Below are 9773 nucleotides of genomic sequence, written 5' to 3'. Positions count from 1 at the left end.
CCTCTTTTGGGGGCTTTGTGCCGACACAGGTGGGACAGTGGAGGCTGGAAGCAATCCAATGTTCTGGGCAGGTTTTCTTAAACTGAGCGCTATTTTAGTCGCAGTCTGGCCCCAGGGAAGAATTTTGGGGCCCAGGGGCTGTTGCTATGCTGTTCCTTCCAGCCCTTCCTTGGTATTCCGTCCCCTGTAAGATACATGTGTGCCCCTCCTGGCTGGAAATCGGGGGATGGGCCTGTGTTCCTGGCGGGCTTGGGGTAGGGTCCCCACTCTCCCCTGAATCTCACAGCCCCTGCTGTTTGCTCGGCTGGGTGGGACTCTGCGGAGGGAGCCGCATCGTGTCCTGAGGGGCTCCGGGGGGTCTCAAGCTTCACCCTGACCTTGGGGATTCAATGAATTGCCTGAGGCTGCTGCCGGAGGCGCAGGGATGCCCGTGAGCAGCGTGGGTGCCCCTCTCGGACCTCGGGGAGCCCTGGCAGGCCTTCCTCGGTCTGTTTTCGTTCGCTGGCTTCCGCCCACGCTTTCCTCGGAAGACGGGTGGCTTTCCTCGGAAGACGGGTGTCGTGGTTTGAGTGACCTTCTCTTCAAGTCCAGCCCGTGTAGCTTTGCCCACCCCCACCGGTAGGGGGCTCGCTGCTCTGCTCCCAGCGGTTCTGTGCTAAGTCATTCGGCTCCCAGGAGGCCCTCCTGGCCTCGTCCGCCTCTCCGGCTGGTTCCGCCTCCAGTGGAGGCAGCCTTGCCCCAGCTCTGGTCCAGCGCCCTTCCTTGCTTCCTGCTCGCTGTCTCCCGGCGCGCGAGCCCAGCTGCGCGCAGGGTCCTGGCCTCCGTGTCCTCCAGGGGTGAGGGTGCAGGGAGCTCGCTGTTGAGAGCCGGCGCCGCGAGCGGGCGGGTGGGGTGGGGGAGGGGAGGGAGGCCGACTGCGATGGAGGAGGAGCCCAAAGGACCTTCAGTCCATAAATATATTGTTTTCTTTTTCAACGAAAAAGTCTGCAATTAGAAAAACGCCTGAGGGCGGGGCTGGGCGGGGCTTGGGGGGGGGGGCAGCTGGTTCTCAGTTCTGGCCCCTGGCCCCGACCATGGCCCCTTCCAGGGAGGGGGCCCACCCCGCCCTGGGGACCTGGTAGGGGACACGCGGGCAGCCGTCGCCTAGCAGGGGTGGCCAGGATAGTCGCGCGGAGACGCCGGAGAGGTTCAGATCCAGCCTCGCTGGCGGCCGACCCGCCCCCCACCTTGGGGCTTCGGCCCCTCGGCCCAGAAGGAACCGAAGGAACCGAAGGAACCGCCGGTCGGGGCCGCAGGCTCGCCGGCAGACGCAAGAATAATATTTACAGTGAGACGCTGGATGAAACTCCAGCTCCCCCCGGGGGTACCTACCCCCCACCCCCGCCCCGGGTAGGGGAGGCCGGCGGCGGAGAAAGGCCCTCACTCGGGCAGCCCGTTCTTCATGCCCAGCTGTTCCTTGAGGGCCCGCAGCTGGCCCAGACTGATGTTGCTGCCGCCACAGACGATGACCACGAGGGAGGACAGCGGGACACGGAGCTTCCCCTCCGCTTGCAGCTTCTGAACCACGCGGCTGTACACGGCGGCCAGGGCCGCCCCGCAGGCGGGCTCCACCAGGATCTTCTCGTCATCTGCCAGAGGAGGGGGTGATGAGGGTGGGGCCTGGGGGGGGGGGCAAGGGGAAGACTCGGGGCTGGGAGTCTGGGCACCAAACCTCCCATCGTTATCCTAGTTGACCTTCGGAGCCCTGAGGCAGGGCTAGGTCTCATCCGGAGCGCTCCCACCGATGAATGTTAACTGCCCGAGCACTGCGTTGAGAAGGCTTGGGTCATCACTTGAGCAAGATTGCCGTGGTTGATTAGCCAAACTGACGGCTGGTACAGGAGGATTAAGTGCTCCCTTTCGTGTGTGTGTGTGTGTGTGTATGTGCGCGGTCCCTGTCCTAGGCTGAACCCAGAAAGAGTCCAACCGCATCACAGACCCACTTCTGAAGCCGACCCTGGGGTTGGCTTTCCTTTTTCACCCTGGCTACCAGGAAGCTCCCTGCTATCATGGTTATCAGTCCTCTTCACTTGTGGCTTTGGCCTTTCTAGTTATACTGCTGCCTTGTATTATCTTTCATTAACGGGAAGTTCGAGCAAGGGGTGGGAGACAGAACTGTGAGGAAAATTTGTCGTGAATGGGATCTGTTAGGACACCAGGTAGTCCCTGAGCCAGCAGGGCTTGGAAGGACTTGGCACATACCCACAAACTTCTCAATGGCGGCCACAGCCTCCTGGTCCGAGATCACCTCAGAGAAAATGGGGTGCTCCTGAAACAGCTTCAGGGCCTGAGCCCCCACGGTCTTCACGCACAGGGCCTTGGCCACGCTGGGAGAGGTGGTGATGGAGAAGAAGGCCGGAACGGGGGAAAACAGGAGGGAGGAAGGCGGCAGAGATCGGGACGAGGAGGGATAGAAAGAGAAAAATGGATTTGAGAGGGAGGAGGGAAGTGGGGTCCACGGGCGGGGGCGCGGGGCATGCCCTCTGTGGCTGTAAGGCACTGAAAGGCCCCAGAGGCTCCCCGCCAGAGTGAGGTCTCCTCATAAGACGCGGAGGCGTGAGTGGGGTAAATAGCCTATCCTGATCCACGCGGACGGAAAAAACCCCCTTGCGGTTCCCTGAAAGGACGCCACCTGCTCGACCCTCCCTAAGCTGGGCACCACTCTGCCCGTCCAAGTCCCGTCCCGTCCTTCAAGGCTCAGGATTCAGGCCACCTCCTCCAAGGAGTCCCCCAGGGACTCCAGTGCCCGTGTCTCCGGACGGAACTCTCGAACGGTCGGTCCTCCCCCCTAAACAGACACAGCGACCCCTTCTGGAGGGAGTATGAGGTACCACCCGTTTTACGCGCGTTTTTAAATCCTCACGGCTGTGTTTGCCGTTCCACTGGTTCGATTCCGTGGAAGAGGAAACCCAGGCAGAGAGCACGCGGGTCACTGGCCCACGGTTATGTGTTCAGGGGGTGGTGGTGGTGTGGGCACCCGGAGCAGGATCCACGTAACCCTGGGACCTGCACGCGTAATCGGTGCCTTGTCTTTCTCCCCGCCCTCCCTGGAGTCATCGTCGGCTTCATTCCCAGCTCACCTCGCCCATGAGCACCTGCAGCCTGAACCCCCTGAGCCCTGAGCCCTGGCACGTGACTCGGGGTAGGCACTCCGCCATTATTTCAATGCCCACGGCGCAGGATCAGAGGCCAACATGGTGGCTGCTGGGTACCAGGCTCAGGAATCCACAAGGAGGTCTCACCTGGACTCAGTATTCCCTATCTGAGGTAGGGACCTGTCTACCCAATGTCTATTCTAGCTACACACGTGGCGACCCGATAGGAAGACATTCCCTGCAGTAGTTGTGGCCATGTGACTAAATGCTGGCCAGGGAGAGGTCAGTGGAAGTACTGTGTCTTTAAAGGCAGGGGGCATGGCTCTTTCTGGCCAGGTGGACTGTGGGTGTGACAGTTGGCCCTTAGGCAGCCCTTTTGGGCCGTAAGGCTACATGATGAGGATGATGGAGAACAAACTCGAGGAACCTGGACCCCTGGCTTCAGGGAGCTCCCTGCCCCGAGACCGTGTACCTCTAGACATGTGTTTCACTTTACAGAGAGGAAGTAAAGCTCCATCTTGTTTAAGTCACTGTTACGTGGGCCTCCTGTATAACGTGCCAAACCTAATCCTAATTACATACCATCTGTCAAAGGTTCGGGGCTGGAATATGAACTCCTTAGGAGCAGGGGCTGTGTTTGTTCACCACCCTGTCCCCGGGATCAGCAATGCTTGCACCTGTTAGGGGCTCAGGAAATGGTTGGCAGATTAACGAGGGGTGTAAAACCCCGTGGCAGGGGCCTCGATCAGTGATTAACAGTGAACTCTTCATGTGAGGAAACGTGACGTTCCTCCTACAGAGTCACACAGACCTGGGCTCGGTCCCAGCAGACCCACTCTCTGGCCGTGTGACTCTGGGCAAGTGGAAAGCCTCAGTTTCCCCATCTGTAAAATGGGACGGGTAGCGGGGATCTGCCTCGCAGCGGGCACCGAGGTGGGCTTCCCAAGGCCTGCTGAACATCCGCCGGAGGGGGCCCCGCTGCTCACCTGGTAACCTGGGGCAGGGAGACGAGCTTGCCCGCGGTGGTGGCGGCGTGGAAGCTGTGGGCTCCGGCGGTCTCCATGGCGATGACGGGCACGTCCGCCCAGCCCACCTCCTGCAGCCCCTGGACCACTCCGCACAGCAGGCCCCCGCCACCCACCGACAGCGCGATGGCCCCCGGCTTTGCACTCAGCGTCTCCTTCAGTTCTTTCACGATGGAAGTGTGGCCTTCCCTGGAGAGTTAGGGACGGGGGGGGGGGGGGGGCCGGGTCAGGGCTGGGCTCCCTGGAGACCCCACGGGGGCTGGGGGCGATCCTGGAGACGCTCGTCCTCAACCCAGGCGGCTGACGGGCTCTGGGCCAGTCGCCTCCTCCCCACCTCCACCCGGGTTTCCGGCTGCCCGCATCAGTCACCTGCCCACGAGAGCCCTCTGTCGCCCCCTGCACCGGGTGCCTCGGGGCTCCACATACCAGATGAGGGGGTCGTCAAAGGGAGGAATGTAGACCCAGCCCGGGTTGTTCTTTGCCAGGGCCTTGGCCAGCTCAAAGGCCTCATCCAACATCTGCAAGACCACAGGGGAGGTTGGAGAGGGTGAGGGGCTGGGGGGACCCTGCCCTGCCACCAGGTGCCCCCCCTCCGTGGTCCCTGCCCCGGGTTGGTGCTCACCTCACCCACCACCTTGACCACGGCGCCCTCATTCTTGAGCCGCTCGATGGTGAGGGCAGGTGTGGTGCTGGGCACGACGATGGTGGCAGGGATGCCCAGCTTCCTGGCGGCATAGGCGGCTGCCATGCCTGCGTTGCCCGCTGCCGGGGATGGGGTGGAGAGTGTCAGTGAAGGATGGCCTGGGAGCCCAGCTGGGACTGTCGTCCCCAGCCTCGGGGCTCCGAACACCCCCCCCCCCCCACGAGTCAGTTCCCGCCTCCCCCCCTGGAATTCCGAACGGGGGCTGCCGCGGGCGTTTGTAATGGCTCGTCGCTGGGGAAACCAGGGCCCAGAGAGGTAGAGCGCCCGGCCCTGGGACACACAGGAGGAGGCACGCCGCCACTGACCCGAGGAGCAGACGAAGTGTTCACAGCCTTGCTCAGCCCACTGTGGAGACAAGGGGGGAGGGTCAGGCCCACGTCCCAGGCTTTCCCCGGGCTCTCCCCTCCCCCAGGGAGTAGGACTTCGTATTGGCCTTGCCTCTCCGCGGACATCGCCCCTCCCCAAAGGGCCTGGCTCAGGGAAGGGTGCGGGGGAAAGGCAAGCAAATGACGGCTCTGGGACGAGTCCACGGGCAGACCCTCCCGCGCGGGCACCGCCTCTTTGGGGGGAGTGCTAACCGCGGATGCTTCGTGGGACTTCACACAGCTCTGGCCTCGCCCTGTCAAGGGGAGAGGGCCTGCCCCCCTCCCTCAGACGACGCGGAGCCCATCCCATACCATCCTGCAGAGATGTCCGATGCCCCGGATCTTGAAGGAGCCTGAAGGTTGGACGCTGTCCATCTTGAGATAGACGCTGGTGCCCGCCACTTTGGACAGGGACATGCTGTCACGGACGGGGGTCCGCACGTGCAGGGGCTCTCCAGACGTCATTGCTGGGAGGCGGGAAGGAGACCCAGATGGTCGGGAGAGCCGGCCCCGGGACCCTCGGCGCGCCTGCCAGCGGGCCCTGCCCTCCCCTCCCACGAGGCCGAGGGAAACGCCCACATGAGAAGCATCCCGGACGCCTGGATTCCCATCTCAACTGAGCCACCTACTCACCAGGTGACATCAGACGAGCGAGGCCCCCTCAGCTCCAGCTGCCTCGTCTGTAAAAAGGGGGGGGGGAAGCCCCCCCCCCCCACCAGGGCACACTGTGCTGGGAAGCTGTGAACTCAGAAATAGCATTGGGACCTGGCACCTGTCAAGGGGCGTGACTCAGATGGATTCGCAGGGGCGGATGCAGAGCGAGCTGCGAGACGGTTACGTGCTAAAGAAGGGGCAGGACGGCGGGTGTGTACAGTCTGTGCGAGGACATGGGGACACACGCACACACACACACACACACACACACAATCCATAGGCTTCTGCGGGCATAGAACATCGCAGGAAACACACAAGAAACTCGCTAGGGTGAGAAACTCTCTCTGGGGAGAGCGGGCACTCGGCATCCCCTTTCGTGCTATTTAACTATTTTGCTACAAAGAGGTATTGCCTCTTTATTTAAACACGTGTATTTTTTTTATACTAACCTTTGGAAAGCCCTGTACCCAATCAGGGAAAGCTTTTTATTATTATTATTATTATTATTTTATAATAATTACTATATTGTTTATTAATTGCTTATAAAGCGATTACCATGTGCCAGGCACTATTTTAAACTTGACAGATATATATAGTTTAAGTTTACTTATTTATTTTGAGAGAGAGAGAGAACATGAGCAGGAGAGGGGCAGAGAGAGAGAAGGAGAGAGAGAATCCCAAGCAGGCTCTGGGCTGTCAGCACAGAGCCCGATGCGGGGCTCAGTCTCATGAGCGGTGAGATCATGACCTGAGCCAAAATCAAGAGTCAGACGCTTAACCGACTGAGCCATCCGGGCGCCCGTAAGCTTTACCAATATCAATTCACTTATTCCTTTGACCAATCCTGGGAGGTGCCATCATTATCCCATTCTCCTGATGAGGACAAAGGCTCGGATTGTGTTTCCCAGGATGGCCCCTGCAAGCCCTTCCCATCCCTTCATGATGGGACACAGATGCTTTTCTCAGTGAGAGGCGGGCTCTGTGTTTCCTCCCCGTGAACCCTGGAGGAGGGGGGTGGTCTGTGGCCGCAGTTGGAAAAGACACGATGCGATTTCCAAGCGGTGGTGTGCTTGTAAATGTTCAGCAATGGACTCTCCCAAGACAAAGCCCCGATTTGTAGCGGGCGCACTTCTGTACTGTACGTAACCTTCTGCAAGGCCACTCTCGAGCTACCAACATGACGTCATTGCCTGTGGAGCTGGGAAGAGACGGCACAATCTGCTGGCTCCAGTGCAGCCCTGCTCCCCAGGCTAAGTCACAGAAGGGGACACAGCCTCCGCCTGGCCGTCTCTCTGGGGCAGCTCCCCTGTCGAAACCCAGCTGCCAGGATGGGAGTAAGCCCAGGCCGCATGCAGAGGCCACATGTAGGTGCCCCACCTGACAGCTGATGGCCAGACATGGCGGGGTGACCTTGAGATGTCACCCTGCAGCCATCTGAGAGACCCCAGTGCGAACTGCCCCAATAAGCCCCAGGGCCATGACAGACAACAATACGATGAACGCTGTTGACCTTGGGGCAGTTGGTCACACGGCAACAGGGACCGGAATATTAATGTGACTTGCCCAAGGCCACACAGCTAGTTAGTGGGGGAGGCAGGACTGGATGAGACAGTCTAGCACCCGGGCTGCAGGCTGTGGGCGCGGCTCAGGGCTCCCCTTCTGCACGGGCTCTGGGTGATCGAGAAGCTGAAGTGGCCCAGAGTCTGGCCACCACACACGTCCCTTCTCCTCCCGGAGTCTCCCCAACTCGGGCTGAGCCAGAACTGATCAGCGGGTGGTTGCTCGGGGAGCCTGTCTGGCCCTCCCCATGTCCTTCTCCATCCCACACAAGGCTGGCTGCCTCTCCCCACCCACCCCTGCCCCATTTCCAGTGACCCACCCGGTGCAGCCCGCTCTGGCCACGGCCTCCAGCTCAGGCCTCTGGCTCCCAGAGAGGGCCATATATGCCTGGCTCAGAAGAAAAGCGAGGGATGGGGTTCCTGACCACCTCCCCAGCCTTAGCTCCCCCACATACGGACAACTGATGTCTGTGTGAATTAACTAACATCCAGGGCCTGGGAGCGGGAGGCCCTGAACGGATATCACTTCTCCCCTAGGTCTCCTGAACAAAAGCTGGAGACTAGATGCACCCCATTACAGAAGCGTCCCCATATCTATTTGATTATTACCCTCCTGGAGGTTATTCCTGAAACAACGGCACCCCCCCCTTCTGGCTGACGGGACCCCTTGTGCGTGTCGCCAAGCTCTGGCCTCAGGGAGCTCTCCGGGTTGGCAGTGGGGGGCATCCCCCCAAGACTGCTTTCGGGCGGATTTGGGAAGCCTCTGCCCCCACCTGGGTCTGGTTGCACCACGGATGCCTTCAGATGAGGGGCAGGGACCCGCCAGCACAACATCCTGGGGGGCGGTTGCCAAACATGGAGGAGGGAGGGGGCTGGAAGCTGCTGTCTATGTGTCCCCTCTCGCTCAGAAGTCACTCCCCCTCGGGGCGCCTGGGCGGCTCAGTCGGCTGAGCATCACGACTTTCGGCTCAGGTCATGATCTCCCAGTTCGTGGGTTCAAGCCCCGCGTCGGGCTCTGTGCTGACAGCTCAGAGCCTGGACCCCACTTCGGATTCTGTGTCTCCCTCTCTCTCTGTCCGTAACCCACTCGCATTCCGTCTCTCAAAAATAAATTAAGAAGGAGAAGAAGAAGAAGTCACTCCCCCTCTCATAGCAAGAGCTCAATAAAAACGAACTCTCATTTTGAGCGCATGATCTCATCTCACCCTTCCCACTGCCTGATGAGGAAGGGTCCGTCATGACCCCCATTTTGGAGAAGAGACCACCGAGGCCCAGAGCTAGATGCCAACGCAGCCGGTCTGGCTTCAGAGCATGGGTTTTTACGCTCCACGGACTCTACCTCCTCGCCTTGGCCTGGAACCTGCCCCCTCGCTGGGCCGCAGGCACTCCAGTCTGGGGTGGGGCTGAGGAGGGGTACTTACCTGGCCAAGGCGGCTGGACGGAGCGAGCAAGCCGGGAAGGGACGGCCAGGAGGTGATCTAGATGGATGGACTGGGTAGATGGGCCTCGGACAGATGGAGGGTAGCGGGGCAGGTAGAGGGTCTCCCGATTTGTCCCAGGGACTACCGGTCTGGGCCTTCGGTCCCAGGCTTTATTCCCCGGGCGCCTCCCGGCAGCCAATGGAGCCCCGGGGCTGGCCACGCCCCCCGCCAGGCCCCGCCCCTGGCCGCTGGCCCGGGGGCTTCCGGGAGGGGAGGGGGAAGCTGGCCGGGCTTGTCCTGCCTGCCGCTCCCTCGGGTCTCTGTCCTCGGTGGCCACCTCCCTTCCCCACCCCCACCCTCCCCCAGGGCCGGCGGGAGGATGGCGTGAGACGGTGCACTTAGTCACTAGCAGGTGCTTGGCACCTAGTGGGCCCCCCCGGGGAAAGTGGGTACTGTCACTACCCTCATTTGACGACAAGGGAAGCGGAGACCCACGTGGTGACAGAGATGAGCGGGCCCCGGACCCCAGTGGGCTGCAGTGTGAGCACAGGTCTCCGTTGCGTTCCTCTGGCGTTCTCGGTGACGCTTTCGTCTCGAAGGGGCAGATGGCCTTCTGGGGACCACCCTGGCGGGTCGGGGCTCAAGTCCTGGCTCTGCCGGTTACTAGCTGTGTTGCCCCGGGCAGGTCCGTTTGCCTCCTGGAGCCTCCCTCTGCTCATCCGGAAGATGGGGGGGGGGGGGGGGAGGTTGAAAATGGAACCTCCCTCCGCGGATTAGATGACCCAATAACGTGTGGACCTGCGGGGCCCGGACCGGAGTGGGTGTGCCAACTCCCTGCCCCGTGCCGAGCCTCCTGTCCCCGTCTGTCTCTGGCCGTGGGCAGGGGTCCGTAGGCCCCCAGGGGTGCTGCGC

General features: G+C 61.4%; 1 protein-coding gene across 1 annotated transcript; it reads right to left on the bottom strand.

The window, feature by feature from the left end:
• Nucleotides 1-986: 986 nt before the first annotated feature.
• On the bottom strand, nt 987-9071 carry SDS (serine dehydratase). Its single transcript, XM_058691205.1, has 8 exons — nt 8862-9071; nt 5540-5694; nt 5168-5207; nt 4782-4921; nt 4586-4677; nt 4121-4348; nt 2242-2366; nt 987-1628 (listed from the first exon to the last, which is right to left on the bottom strand). Exons 2-8 carry the CDS (start codon nt 5690-5692, stop codon nt 1420-1422), a joined length of 987 nt encoding a protein of 328 aa, XP_058547188.1. The 5' UTR covers nt 5693-5694; nt 8862-9071; the 3' UTR covers nt 987-1419.
• Between the last annotated feature and the right edge of the window lie 702 nt (nt 9072-9773).

Source organism: Neofelis nebulosa, chromosome 11, assembly GCF_028018385.1.
Source record: "Neofelis nebulosa isolate mNeoNeb1 chromosome 11, mNeoNeb1.pri, whole genome shotgun sequence".
Taxonomy (NCBI): Eukaryota; Metazoa; Chordata; class Mammalia; order Carnivora; family Felidae; genus Neofelis; species Neofelis nebulosa.
Note: the sequence above shows the minus strand (reverse complement) of the source record. Positions and strands in the feature narration are given on the sequence as shown.